The 14576-nt window shown below is 39.4% G+C and overlaps 2 protein-coding genes across 2 annotated transcripts; one reads left to right on the top strand and one right to left on the bottom strand.

Annotated features, from left to right (window-relative positions):
* Window positions 1-326: 326 nt before the first annotated feature.
* On the bottom strand, window positions 327-14499 carry LOC117496204. Its single transcript, XM_034147934.1, has 4 exons — window positions 14434-14499; window positions 11907-14259; window positions 5321-5404; window positions 327-3340 (listed from the first exon to the last, which is right to left on the bottom strand). The coding sequence occupies exons 2-4, from the start codon at window positions 14248-14250 to the stop codon at window positions 1242-1244; spliced, it is 4527 nt and encodes a 1508-aa protein (XP_034003825.1). The 5' UTR covers window positions 14251-14259; window positions 14434-14499; the 3' UTR covers window positions 327-1241.
* Window positions 4430-7050, top strand: LOC117495721 (platelet glycoprotein V-like). Its single transcript, XM_034147191.1, has 2 exons — window positions 4430-4568; window positions 4807-7050. The coding sequence occupies exons 1-2, from the start codon at window positions 4550-4552 to the stop codon at window positions 6417-6419; spliced, it is 1632 nt and encodes a 543-aa protein (XP_034003082.1). The 5' UTR covers window positions 4430-4549; the 3' UTR covers window positions 6420-7050.
* Window positions 14500-14576: the final 77 nt, after the last annotated feature.

The raw sequence follows: 14576 nt of genomic DNA, 5'->3' as shown, positions 1-14576 counted from the left end.
TAGTCTTTGTGTTTTTTAGGTGCCGTTTTATCCACCAGAGAAATGCCCTCTAGTGGAAGACATTCACATCTATGCTTCTAAACATTATCAAGTTTCTTTTTTGCTTAGGTTTAAGTTTTTCCTTGTAGCTACCTTTTAGTTTTTATACAAAGTAGATATTTTACAGTTTGAAGTTTATGACATATACACAATTAAGTGAAAGTTGACCCTTAACCTCATAAATACTTAATTAATTATTAGCCCAATTATAAGAGCAAACAGAAAGCAGACATTTAAAATTATTTTTAGTTTTTAATTCTGTTATTACCACTTACACACGTGCACAAACACACAGACATGTTCACACAGACAGGTTAATGAATCTGCCCTACTGTTCTCTTTCTGTGCTACTATCTAATAAAAGGCCTAATTAATGTATTTAACCTTTAGTTATCAGGTAGACAACCGTACTGTACCAACGCACACCCAGAGCCTGCACACTGTCTTTCACTCTGCCACATAATGAGTTAACCTCTTGGATTAATTTGTTTAGCTGTAAAGATCCATTGTGCAATACAGTTTGCAGCAATCAACATTTCTACTGTAACAAAAGATAAAGCTTTATTGCTTAACTCTAAAAGAAACAACTATACATTTCATCCAATTTATTACAATTTCATCTAACTTGCAGACACATAGATTGTCTGAGATCAAGTTTCCTAAACTCCTTCTGTTATCTGTGAATGGGACATCATTTCATGGATCTCTGTCTCCCCCTGCTGTAAGAGGGTGTTTTTTTTGTACCCGAGTGCAGTAAAACAGATATCCAGGAAGATTTTTTCTTTTGACAACTTTACTATTTATTAACCACATAACATGTTTTTATTTATGAATTTTTTTTCTCTCAAAAATCCTTTACAATCAAAGACTTTCATGATGATACATTTCCTTGTTTCATTGATAAACAGCCTGCTAAAACATGTGATCAATAGGTTAACATTGGAAATGTATGACATAACTTTTAGTTATATTTGTATTTAATATTGTATTGATGTTAATATGTTATATACACACATACATTATATAAACAAGTAGAGGGTTCATTTTATTACCTAAGAATGCCTTGGCAGATCATATGGTTGCACATGTGCTCATTTACCATCTTTTGCACCAAACAAGTGAGCTTTCTCTCAAGGGGCAGTTGTTATTTACATTCATCCAGTTGCTGCCTTATGCAGAGGTCCGAGGATGACCTCCCTCCTCTAGGAGAATTGGGTTAGTTCAACCCTCTGGTTCTTACTCTCCCTGCGCTGCAGCAGTCGGTAGAGGGACAGGGTAAACCTCGCCAGCACCAGTGTGCAAGTGATCTCCAACACCAGCAGTGTGTAGATCATCATCTGAGATTTGGACATAGTTGTGGTGGTGGTGGTGGTGGTGGTGGTGGGTGGAAAAGTGGTTGTGGGTGTGGTTGTTGTCCTGGTAGTAGGTACAGTTGTCAAAATAGCTGTCATAATAGTGGTTGTGGTTGTCTTGGGTAGGGTTGTTGTTATAGTGGTTGTGGGTGTGGTTGCTGTTGTGGTGGTTAATACAGTCGTCATTATGGTGGTTGTGGGTGTGGTCGTTGTAGGTAGAGTTGTCGTAATAGTGGGTGTGGTTGTTGTGGTGGTTGTAGGTAGGGTTGTCATTATGGTGGTTGTGGGTGTGGTTGTTGTCATAGTTGTGGGTATTGTTGTCATAATAGTGGTTGTGGTAGTTGTTGTGGGTGTAGTTATTTGCAGAATCGTAGTTGTTGGTATTGTTGTGGCTAGTGATGTGGTTAAGACGGGGGTTGTTGGTATAGTTGTGGTTGGAAAGGTGGTTGTTGGTGTTGTGCTAGTTGGTTCTGTAGTTGGAAGTGTAGTGGTGGGAGTGGTGGTTGGCAAAGTGGTGGTAGGTGTTGTTAGAATTGTTGTTGTGGTAGTAACGATGGTTGTTGGTTCTGTAGTGGGAAATGTTGTGGTAGTGGGGGGAAGGGTGGGGCAAATCAATTGATCCTCTGTTAATGATTTAATATTCTGCCCTTTTAGATGTTCTGGATACTCACAGACAGCAGCAGACACAATCTTGTCAGAGTTTGCTTTTATCCAGAGGTGAAGAGGAATCAGATTACAGTCACATCGCCACGGGTTGTCATTGAGGTAAAGATTCTTCAGTTTTAATAAAGGGTCAAAAATATCCTCTGGAAGAGTATGGAGGTCATTGTGAGCCAGCCTGAGTGTGACCACCGATTGTAGCTTTTCAAACAGATCTGCATCCAGCGCCTTTATCTTGTTGTTTTGTAGATTCAGATCTACCAGCTTCTCAGGGCCTTCAAAGTACTCAGCATACACATTTACAAACTGATTTTTAGACAGATCTAACTTCTTGAGTTTCTTCAGAGGGCTAAATACTCCTTTAGGAATAGTGCTAAGACTGTTTTGACTGAGGCTCAAATCTGTCAATTTAGGCATTTCTCCAAAAAGCACAGGTGGTAGACTTGTCAGTTTATTTTTCCGTAAGGTCAGCGTTTTAAGCTGAGGGAAGCCAACGAAGAATCCTTCAGGCAAACCTGTAAGAAGATTATTCTCCAGAAGCAGTTTATTGAGTTTGTCTTTATGTGGAAATAGATTAGGTGACAATTCTGCTATTTGGTTTCCATGCAAGCTAATTTCCTTCAAGTTTGGCAAATTCTGGAAAATGTCTTCAGGAACCGAGGTCAGCTGATTCTCGTAAAGTCGTAGTATCTGCAGTTTATTCAAATTTGAAAACCAGTGGGTTGATACAGCAGAGAGATTGTTTTTAGCCAAATGAAGCATCAAGAGGTTCTCCAGGCCATCAAATGTCCCATCTTCGATCGATCCGATGTCGTTCCCATGTAACTGGAGCTCTGTTAATTTGTCAAGGCCATTAAACAAGCCTTTTTCCAGACTACGGAGCTTGTTAAGCTTTAGGATAATCCTCTCTAGGTTGCCGAGGTCTTTAAAGACTCCCACTGGGATCCACGTTAATGGAGTGCTTGAGATCTCAATATGCTTGAGGTCTACCAAACCTTCAAAAGCTCCCGGTTCAATAGATGTCGTGGTGGTGGACAGTAACTCCACCTTTTCAAGCTGCGGGTTTTTAACAAAGGCTCCTTTGGGGATTGTTTCAATCTGGCTTAACAAAAAAAAAAACTCAGTGACACCTGGTTTCAGGAAGCGTGGGATTTCTGTTGTAGATGAACTGAAAACATGCTGGTTGTCTTTGGGACAGTCTGTCTCCCTTTCACATAGTTGGTTCAGTGAAGCCTCAAACAGCAAAGACAAAATAAGAACGATGATTTCTCCTCTTGACATGCTTATTCACTATAAAAAGAAAAAAATGAAAAACCTTTTACTTTTTATGACATTTTGTAGATTCAACTTTAACCTTATATACCTTAGGTAGTTAAATGTATTGTTTCTCTTTCCTATGAAAGTTAATGATCAAGTTTATCATAAACATTTGTTACAATCGAATGCCAAAACCTACCTTATTATTTCCTGACGCAGGTTGAAATAGGTTGTTACAGCAGTGAGGAGACACAAACACGTCCAGTTTCATTAGTTATCTACTGTATCGATGTTAGCCAACAGGCCTTGAGTTGGTTGCATCCCATGAGAGGCGTGGTGTCAAACACTTCTGCAGCTTGAGACTCCAGGTTTGAAATAGATGAGTCAGTTAAAGAAGGTTTTGACTTTGCTCTGAGCCAGTGATATATCTACGGTATAGGGATTATAACACAAAAACTGTTTGAATTTTGAGCACTTCAAAAGTAAATTTCTATTGACAGGAAAGAAATGAAAAACATCATCTCAGTGAGAGAACAATGATTCCCAAAATCAAAACACCATGACTGACCCGATACAGGGAAGGGTGTTATCAGTTTCAGTTCCACCATAAACTGAAGTGCTGGCACAGTGGGATCAGGCCATCCTGTTGAGATAAGTCCACAGGAAATGAGCCAGCATCCTCTATGTCACTCATGAGTTAGCAGTAAATAATAATACGTGCCAAAAGTTTAACATTTCCAGGCAGCCCAAGAATAGAAATAAAAACTCCCGCAAAAAGTTAGCACACAAGGTCAAGGAAAGTCAAACTGTCCAAAGTCAAAACAACACTCACCCTCGTCAAGAAGCAGTACGAAACTGGCTTTTACAAATGCTGTCAGTAAAACAAAATAAAAAAACGGAATAATTGTAAATATACAAAAAGGTTACAATGGGTCCAAAATGTTTGTAGAATTCTCAACGCTGAGTTGTCAAGTAAAACATGGGCACAATGATAGAAGCCTATTGAAATGGGTCATGGCCTATACAGCAAATATTGTTATTATTTTCCATGTCTATGGCACAGGGTTCATTTGAGGTTCGGGCAGTATAAAGGATGTGTGCTGAGATGGGTGACTTTTGGGCGGTTATTTTGGTGGGTCGACCTTGATCTTGACAGACAGGATGCTCAGCTCTATAAGACGGCCCTGCAGAGAGGAGCAGCACACATCACAGCAACATCATCATACTGTCAACAGGCAATAATGGATTCTCTCTTCAGAGGTTGGTGGAATATTTGACCTGGCTTTTGACTGTCCTTTAAGAGAAATACATATACTTATAAATGTTTTTCCTCAATATTTTTATATTTATTTGTCAGGGATTACATTTTTTGCTATAAACTTGATCGAATTGTGAGTTGGCCTTTTGCAAAAACAGTGAAAAATCATTAGGTAATGACACATATTTAATTTCAGATTGAATCTCATGCAGCAAATGTGTCTTTATTTCAACATTGCAGGCACCCTGTGGACCATACTCATCCTCTTCACACTGCCACACCTCGCCTGCAACATGCTGTGCCCCGGCAGCTGCCTGTGTAACTTTAAAGGTGCCGTCAAGTGTGTTGGCGACGCCATCACAGATATACCACAGAACCTGCCCGTCCACACGTACGCGCTGCAGCTTAATGGCACCGGCATGAACATCATCAATGAGCAGAGCTTGGCTGACCAGGACCTGCTGTTGCGTTTCAGTCTGACATACAGCCACTTACATGCTATCCATCCCAATGCCTTCCACGTTGCTCCACAGCTCAAGTCTGTCAAGCTGTCGTCCAACGATCTCTCTACCATCTCTGCTCGGGTCTTCAGTCCGTTGGCGACACTGGAGCAACTGTTTTTAGATGGGAACCAGTTGGAGACCATAGCTCCGGATATGTTTGAAGGACTGGTTACTTTGCTGCAACTGGACCTGAGCCGGAACAAACTGACCAGTCCTGCTTCAAATGTTTTCGATGGACTGACCAAACTCACCTTCCTGAACCTTGGCAGGAACTCCATAAATAAGCTTCCACCAACCATCTTCCACTCCTTGACTAATCTTCTCCAGCTCATGATCTATAACAACGAGTTAGAGGAGCTAGAAGCTGGGATTTTTGATAAACTTGTCAACCTTGTGGAGCTAAAGATCCACCATAACCAGATTACCATCCTTCCCCCTCAGGTATTTTGGTCACTGAAGAACCTTAAGACCCTCACCCTCTCCTCCAACCAACTTCAGGCTATCCCAGAAAAGACCTTCTACAACATGCCAAAGCTGACCAAGCTCACCATTTACAACAACCCGCTATTATCTTTACCAGACCAGCTAATGGGTCACATGCCTGATATGACAGACTTCTATCTGTTTGCTACTAATCTCACCACTGTTCCTGGAAATGTGTTCGCAAACATGTCAGGACTTTTGAGGCTTAACTTCCATTTAAACGACAAGCTGAGGGAGTTGCCTTCGGACCTCTTCTGCTGCCTTCCGAAGCTCGAGAAGCTGTCATTGAAATCCAACGACCTCCTTTATCTACATCCCCAGCTGTTCTCCGGACTAACCACACTTGGCATACTGCTTCTCAATGACAATACGCTGAAGAGCCTACCAGATAACATCTTTCAGGGCCTTGGAGGGGTTTTGACAGTTGATTTGAAGAATAACCATCTCGAGACTCTTTCAGGAGATACTTTCTTGTCAAATTCAGTTTTGAAGGCTCTTAATCTGGGTGGCAACCCCTGGGACTGTACTTGTAGTATTAGAGGTATTGCAAAATGGATAAGAAAACATGAGCATGTTGTTCTTGACGGACAGGATGTGATATGTCATAGTCCTGTGTACCAACTGCTCCGTACCATTGGCTCTCTGCAGGATGAGGAATTCAACTTTTGCGATGCTAAGACACTCAAGTCAAGTTATTTGTTCACCACACAAACACCAGTTGTTGCTTCACCACAATGCCCACCACAATGCCGACCACAATGCCTACCACAATGCCCACCACAATGCCTACCACAATGCCTACCACAATGCCCACCACAACAGTCGAGGGCAGTGGACGCAGTCTATGAAAAACCCTCTTGGGGATAGGTTTTGTTGATACTGTGTTAAGTTGAAAAGTTCATGTGTAACCTTAATATAGTCTGACTTAGAGTATGGGAATCAAAATAATGTGACGAATTATAAGATGAAGGGATTTTTACATATCGAAGAATTAGACTTGGATGATATCGTTTTTTTATATATACAATTCAGTATGTAAGCTAATATAAGGGATGTTAACTTATAAATGTTACCACTCGTTTTTTTAATAATTGTATACAATTATTTAGATCTGTAAAGATTGGTCAAGCAATTCATCAGGCAAAAAAAAAAGAAGCAATTTATAATATAAAAGCAATTATTTAAACAATTAAAGAGTAGGTTTTAGTTATTTCTCTATGAGCTTGTCCAAACGTGTTTGGTGTTTCTTTTTGGTGTCTTAAATGACAGTAAATCAAATACAGTAGCTATGGCTTTTGTATTGTTGATCTAACAAATCAAGCTATTAATAAACATAACTTTTGAAGGTTGCCACAAGCATTTTCTTTACCATATTTCTTGTTTTAGTTTAGTGGAACTAAATGAAAGTCAAGCCTTTTCTTTGCAATTCATGTGTATTCATTGTTCATGCTAAGGTCTGTAATAAATACTAACATTAAAAAATATGTGTTAAGTCTTACATTTTTTCAACAAGTGATTTGTTCCCCTCTAGGGGTGAAAGCATCAAACTGCATGGAGAGATATCACAACATTGTTAATATAACTTTTAAGTAATCAATTTGATTAAATAGTCATATTTTCCTGTCTTTCTTTGAAACCCGATCCATTTTCTGGCTGTAATATGAGTTAGCTGAACATCTGGGCCAATAAATCATATCTACATGCTGTTGTGTGGTATTGTTTCATAAAATTGTGCATTCCCCAAATGAATCAAGTCTTGGAGACTGGGAAGCATTACAGAAAACAGGAAGGTCTGATTTAGTCCTGTTTCTCCACAGACTCAGCGAGCAAAATATCCGCTAAGATGACTTTCCCTGTAATTTCACATGTACTCATAGAAGTTAGGAAAAAGATTGAAAAAAAACGTGCGGTTTATTTTTATAGGCCTACTAAGTTTTCATACAAATGTTTTTAAAGATGACCTTTTTAAATCTCACTTTGTAAGCTGACGAAGAAAATGTTTGACTGTGGTTCAAAATTGCTTTGAAAACCTGCACAAAATGACAGCGGATGCCACAAATTCCACAAGGAGTGATTGGACTTTAAAATAAACGGCAAACAAAAGAGTATGAATAACTGAACAGCACCCAAGTTCATCGCTATGGCAACGGGTGATTAGGCCTTCCAGTACGCTGAGCTCACACAACAGTGGAGACACACACACACACACACACACACACACACACACACACACACACACACAGAGTGAGAGAGAGAGTGAGCATGGGGAGAGGAAATCATACAGGGTCAAAGGAAGACACCGGAAGGGGATTTAAGGGTTGAAAGTTGTGTTGTAATATGGCATAAAGTAACCTTTTATACAAATGAAACCCCCTACGGATCATATTGTTTAACATCAGTGAGGTAATAATCAAAAATATTTTATGGATTAACGTTTATTGGACGATAAAATTATAAGCATTCTTTGCGGCTCATGCAGTATAACTATCCTGACCTTTGTAATGTTTTCATCTTATCCCATTTGCTCTCGTTTGCCGTAAAAGAATAACACTACAGCCCTGAATTTATTGTTTTTCTGTGTGTCTGTTGACATTTGTATGTGTGTGTTCAGCAGGTTGCAGTTGCACCATAAGGAGGCTACTGGAGGCTGGAGGGCAGCTGTAGGACTGAGTCCACTGAGCCAAGAAAAGAGGTCTGTCGGTGTGTGTGTCAGCAACACTGACCCTAAAAGCTTAAGGCACGAATAATAGCATAATTAATCTGAAACTAACATTTTGATTGCAAAATAATAAAGAAAGCATGTCTTGTTAGCAAAGCAGACGAACGTCTCATGGGTTTTGCAGCTTTGAAGTAACTATTGTATTTTCTTTATGCCCACAGATGATGAATCTTATTGGATTGAAAGACTTCCTAGCAACAGAGTCGTAACAAGAGTTTGAGGTAAATTCACAAACATTTCTTTTTTTCACTTAACAATCTCCAAGAATTACCTTCCTTGACAACAATCACAAAGGTTGCTGTGAAGTTGTTCCTTTTCTATTAGAAATGTTTTGGCTTTAGCTTTTGAGTGCTTAAATGCTGGTTTATAGAAATTCTGAAGAAATGCCAATCCGCATTGAAGATTTCTTTTATTGAGTTTTGCCTTGAGATTTTTATTCTGAGGACAAAGAAGTGAACCTCCCCCAAAGGGGTTCTCTGAGTTTTCTTATCATTTCACAAAGAAAGAATATACTATGAAGAATGGGAAGATGAGTGCTAAAAGATAGGCCATAACTCTATCGTATATTCCGCATATTCTCGATAATAGGCCTCTGTTGGTCATTAACCCCAGGTAATCAGATGTACGATTCCTTCTGAAAATCCACCTGGTTATTGCAAGCTATTTTCCAGTTGAAATGCCTTAGTTTGGCTATAATGGGTTCCCCTTTATTTTATGGCCTCTTATGTTCATCAGCACATTGCCCTTTTCACACACAATTACCTCCTCAGCTCCATTTCAGGCTCATTAGCAGGACTTGCTGGTTTATCCCTCCCTAAACAGAGGTTTCAAAGGATATGACAAGCTATTTTTGCTTCTGTAAGAAGATCGTTTAGCCCATTGAAAACTGTAGAACTGTTACAGGTTCACCCAGGTAAAATCCATCAGGAAGGCTTTTAGAAACAGTGAAAGAGGTTTAATCTAAACAACAACCCTGTGACCTTTCACAGTGTTTATCAAGAATCTTATCCTTTGCCCTCTATCTCATTGTATGTTTCTGTGGACAAAAGACGGGCAACTGCTTATTCTCAAATGTAAACCCATGTAGAAGCTCAGTTGCATTGCTTTGGAAACATTTAAACCAAGATAACCTTCAGAGCAGGGCATTTAATGTAACTCCATACTCAGCAAATACATAGCTCCAGCTAGTCATTATAGTCATATTACATCGTGGCGAGGTCATATGTTAGCTTGTTAGATATAACTGACCTTGATTTCAGGTGTTGTTTGGTGTCTGAATCGTGAGGTTTTATTTCTAATTATGAATATATTTTTGTATCATGAGGAAATCTGCTCCAGTATTACAAGGTAGGATTGAGAGTGGGTACTCATTTTCAATTAGACTATCTTTCGACCAACAAATATATCAGTAAAGCACAACTTCATTATAATCGTCTGGATGATTTTAACAGCATCCCCTTTTTTTCCTTTTACAGACAATTTCAAAGTCTAAGAAACTGCTTTATCTGAAATCACAGAGACACAGAAACATGTAGAGTGGACTGAAATGCACCAGTCAATCAAATCTGGATAAATAATAAAGACATCAGACTGCTTATTCCATTTCAAGACAAGAATAGGCGTGTGGTGCAGTGGGTTGTGTGTAGGTGTTCGGATCAGCGGGTCACAGGTTCAAACCCCACTGCAGTCAGCATGTCGTTGTGTCCCTGGGCAAGACACTTCACCCAAAATTGCTCCTGTGGGGATTGTCCACAGTATTGAGTATGTAAGTCGCTTTGGATAAAAGCGCCTAACAAGTAACATGTAATGTAATAGCTTTGTGATGCCACATCCCAGGAGAGGTCTTAACAATAGCAAACCGTGCATTACACTCAGCTGCAATTCAGAGCGGGATGAAATATTTAGCATCACAACTCTTTAGTTGAGTTAAGCAGCATGTTGTTCTTCATCAGTGCCGGACATCTGTTAGATTGAGTACTATCAGTGATTGGTCAAGGAGACATGTACATATGATTAAGAATTTGATATAACAGGTGGTAACACACTGTCCCCTTTATTTATCATTTATCACTTACAGCATCAGCCATATCTAATGTAATATGAGTCATCCCTCTAAATCTGTGTGTGGCGCTCTTCAAATAGCCTCGAGGTGAATCTGATAAAGCATTTGTTAGCTTCATTCAGTCTCTTCATTCACAAGCCTTACTTTCTGGCACAACCTCATAAAATGTTTTTCCTTCTCAGAACGCTCCTCTGAAGTAGTAGTCTAAGATTGGATCCCATCTGATTAAATATTATTTTATATCATTTTCCTGTCTATGTCACTTGATGTAACTTGGCTTTGTAATTTAATATGAGGTTTTACTAAGGGGAGAAAGACAACAGGTAGCATTTTTTAAAGTGAAACAGTTACATATTTTTCTGTATAGTCTTTGTGTTTTTTAGGTGCTGTTTTATCCACCAGAGAAATGCCCTCTAGTGGAAGACATTCACATCTATGCATCTAAACATTATCAAGTTTCTTTTTTGCTTAGGTTTAAGTTTTTCCTTGTAGCTACATTTTGGTTTTTATACAAAGTAGATATTTTACAGTTTGAAGTTTATGACATATACACAATTAAGTGAAAGTTGACCCTTAACCTCATAAATACTTAATTAATTATTAGCCCAATTATAGGAGCAAACAGAAAGCAGACATTTAAAATTATTTTTAGTTTTTAATTCTGTTATTACCACTTACACACGTGCATAAACACACAGACATGTTCACACAGACAGGTTAATGAATCTGCCCTACTGTTCTCTTTCTGTGCTACTATCTAATAAAAGGCCTAATTAATGTATTTAACCTTTAGTTATCAGGTAGACAACCGTACTGTACCAACGCACACCCAGAGCCTGCACACTGTCTTTCACTCAGCCACATAATGAGTTAACCTCTTGGATTAATTTGTTTAGCTGTAAAGATCCATTGTGCAATACAGTTTGCAGCAATCAACATTTCTACTGTAACAAAAAATAAAGCTTTATTGCTTAACTCTAAAAGAAACAACTATACATTTCGTTCCAATTTATTACAATTTCATCTAACTTGCAGACACATAGATTGTCTGAGATCAAGTTTCCTAAACTCCTTCTGTTATCGGTGAATGGGACATCATTTCATGGATCTCTGTCTCCCCCTGCTGTAAGAAGGTGTTTTTTGTACCCGAGTGCAGTAAAACAGATATCCAGGAAGATTTCTCTTTTTTTTTTGACAACTTAACTTTTTATTATCCATATAACGTGTTTTTATTTATGAAAACATTTGTTATTTTCTCAAAAATCCTTTACAATCAAAGACTTTCATGATGATACATCTCCTTGTTTCATTGATAAACAGCCTGCTAAAGCATGTGATCAATAGGTTAACATTGGGAATGTATGGCATTACTTTTAATTATATTTTAATTTCATACTTTATTGATGTTAATGTGTTATATACATAAAAAAAACATTATATAAACAAGTAGAGGGTTAATTGTATTACCTAAGAATGCCTTGGCAGATCATATGGTTGCAAATATGCTCATTTACCATCTTTTGCACCATACAAGGGTTCTCTAAAGGGGCAGTTGTTGTTTACATTCATCTATGTAGAGGCCTGAGGATGACCTCCCTCCTGTAGGAGAACCGGGTTAGTTCAACCCTCTGGTTCTTACTCTCCCTGCGCTGCAGCAGTCGGTAGAGGGACAGGGTAAACCTCGCCAGCACCAGTGTGCAAGTGATCTCCAACACCAGCAGTGTGGTGTAGATCATCATCTGAGATTTGCACCCCTGAACTTTGTTTCTGTACTGATGTGTGAAGGAAGGCGATGGCTCCTGACTGATTGGCTCCATGGGACAGGTGAAGATCACTGGAGTGGTTTGAGGAAAAGGCGTTGTTGTTTGGGAGGTGGTAGGTTGGGTAGTGGTAAGGGCGGTTGTGGACATAGTTGTTGTGGTGGTGGTGATGGATGGAAAAGTGGTTGCGGTTGTCGTGGTTGAAGGTACAGTTGTCGTAATGGTGGATCTGGGTGTGGTTGTTGTCGTGGTAGTAGGTACAGTTGTCGTTAAAGTGGTTGTTGTCATAGCTACAGTTGTCAAAATAGTTGTCATAATAGTGGGTGTGGTTGTCTTGGGTAGAGTTGTTGTTATAGTGGTTGTGGGTGTGGTTGCTATTGTGGTGGTTAATACAGTTGTCATAATTGTGGTTGTGGGTGTTGTTGTGGTCGTAGGAAGGGTTGTCATAATAGTGTTTGTTGGTGTGGTTGTAGGAAGGGTTGTAGGTAGGGTTGTCATTATGGTGGTTGTGGGTGTGATTGTTGTCGTCATAGGTAGAGTTGTCGTAATAATGGGTGTGGTTGTGGGTGTAGTTGTTTGCAGAATCGTAGTTGTTGGTATTGTTGTGGCTAGTGTTGTGGTTAATACGGGGGTTGTTGTTATAGTTGTGGTTGGAAAGGTGGTTGTTGGTGTTGTGCTAGTTGGTTCTGTAGTTGGGTGTGTAGTGGTGGGAGTGGTGGTTGGTAAAGTGGTGGTAGGTGTTGTTAGAAGTGGTGTTGTGGTAGTAACTGTGGTTGTTGGTTCTGTAGTGGGAAATGTTGTGGTAGTGGGGGGAAGGGTGGGGCAAATAAATTGATCCTCTGTTAATGATTTAATATTCTGCCCTTTTAGATGTTCTGGATACTCACAGACAGCAGCAGACACAATCTTGTCAGAGTTTGCTTTTATCCAGAGGTGAAGAGGAATCAGATTACAGTCACATCGCCACGGGTTGTCATTGAGGTAAAGTCTCTTCAGTTTTAATAAAGGGTCAAAAATATCCTCTGGAAGAGTATGGAGGTCATTGTGAGCCAGCCTGAGTGTGACCACCGATTGTAGCTTTTCAAACAGATCTGCATCCAGCGACTTTATCTTGTTGTTTTGTAGATTCAGATCTACCAGCTTCTCAGGGCCTTCAAGGTACTCAGCATACACCTTTACAAACTGATTTTTAGACAGATCTAACTTCTTGAGTTTCTTCAGAGGGCTAAATACTCCTTTAGGAATAGTGCTAAGACTGTTTTGACTGAGGCTCAAATCTGTCAATTTAGGCATTTCTCCAAAAAGCACAGGTGGTAGACTTGTCAGTTTATTTTTCCGTAAGGTCAGCGTTTTAAGCTGAGGGAAGCCAACGAAGAATCCTTCAGGCAAACCTGTAAGAAGATTATTCTCCAGAAGCAGTTTATTGAGTTTGTCTTTATGTGGAAATAGATTAGGTGACAATTCTGCTATTTGGTTTCCATGCAAGCTAATTTCCTTCAAGTTTGGCAAATTCTGGAAAATGTCTTCAGGAACCGAGGTCAGCTGATTCTCGTAAAGTCGTAGTATCTGCAGTTTATTCAAATTTGAAAACCAGTGGGTTGATACAGCAGAGAGATTGTTTTTAGCCAAATGAAGCATCAAGAGGTTCTCCAGGCCATCAAATGTCCCATCTTCGATCGATCCGATGTCGTTCCCATGTAACTGGAGCTCTGTTAATTTGTCAAGGCCATCAAACAAGCCTTTTTCCAGACTACGGAGCTTGTTAAGCTTTAGACTAATCGTCTCTAGGTTGCCGAGGTCTTTAAAGACTCCCACTGGGATCCACGTTAATGGAGTGCTTGAGATCTCAATATGCTTGAGGTCTACCAAACCTTCAAAAGCTCCCGGTTCAATAGATGTCGTGGTGGTGGACAGTAACTCCACCTTTTCAAGCTGCGGGTTTTCAACAAAGGCTCCTTTGGGGATTGTTTCAATCTGGCTTGACAAAAAAAAAAACTCAGTGACACCTGGTTTCAGGAAGCGTGGGATTTCTGTTGTAGATGAACTGAAAACATGCTGGTTGTCTTTGGGACAGTCTGTCTCCCTTTCACATAGTTGCTTCAGTGAAGCCTCAAACAGCAAAGACAAAATAAGAACGATGATTTCTCCTCTTGACATGCTTATTCACTATAAAAAGAAAAAAATGAAAAACCTTGTAAAAAATGTTGTAGATTCAACTCTAACCTTATATACCTTAGGTAGTTAAATGTATTGTTTCTCTTTCCTATGAAAGTTAATGATCAAGTTTATCATAAACATTTTTCAATCTAGAATTTTTTACAATCGAATGCCAAAACCTACCTTATTATTTCCTGACGCAGGTTGAAATAGGTTGTTACAGCAGTGAGGAGACACAAACACGTTCAGTTTCATTAGTTATCTACTTTATCGATGTTAGCCAACAGGCCTTAAGTGGGTTGCATCCCATGAGAGGCGTGGTGCCA

The sequence above is a fragment of the Trematomus bernacchii genome, unplaced genomic scaffold, assembly GCF_902827165.1.
Source record: "Trematomus bernacchii unplaced genomic scaffold, fTreBer1.1, whole genome shotgun sequence".
Taxonomy (NCBI): Eukaryota; Metazoa; Chordata; class Actinopteri; order Perciformes; family Nototheniidae; genus Trematomus; species Trematomus bernacchii.
This window is presented reverse-complemented; position numbering and strand designations above follow the sequence as displayed.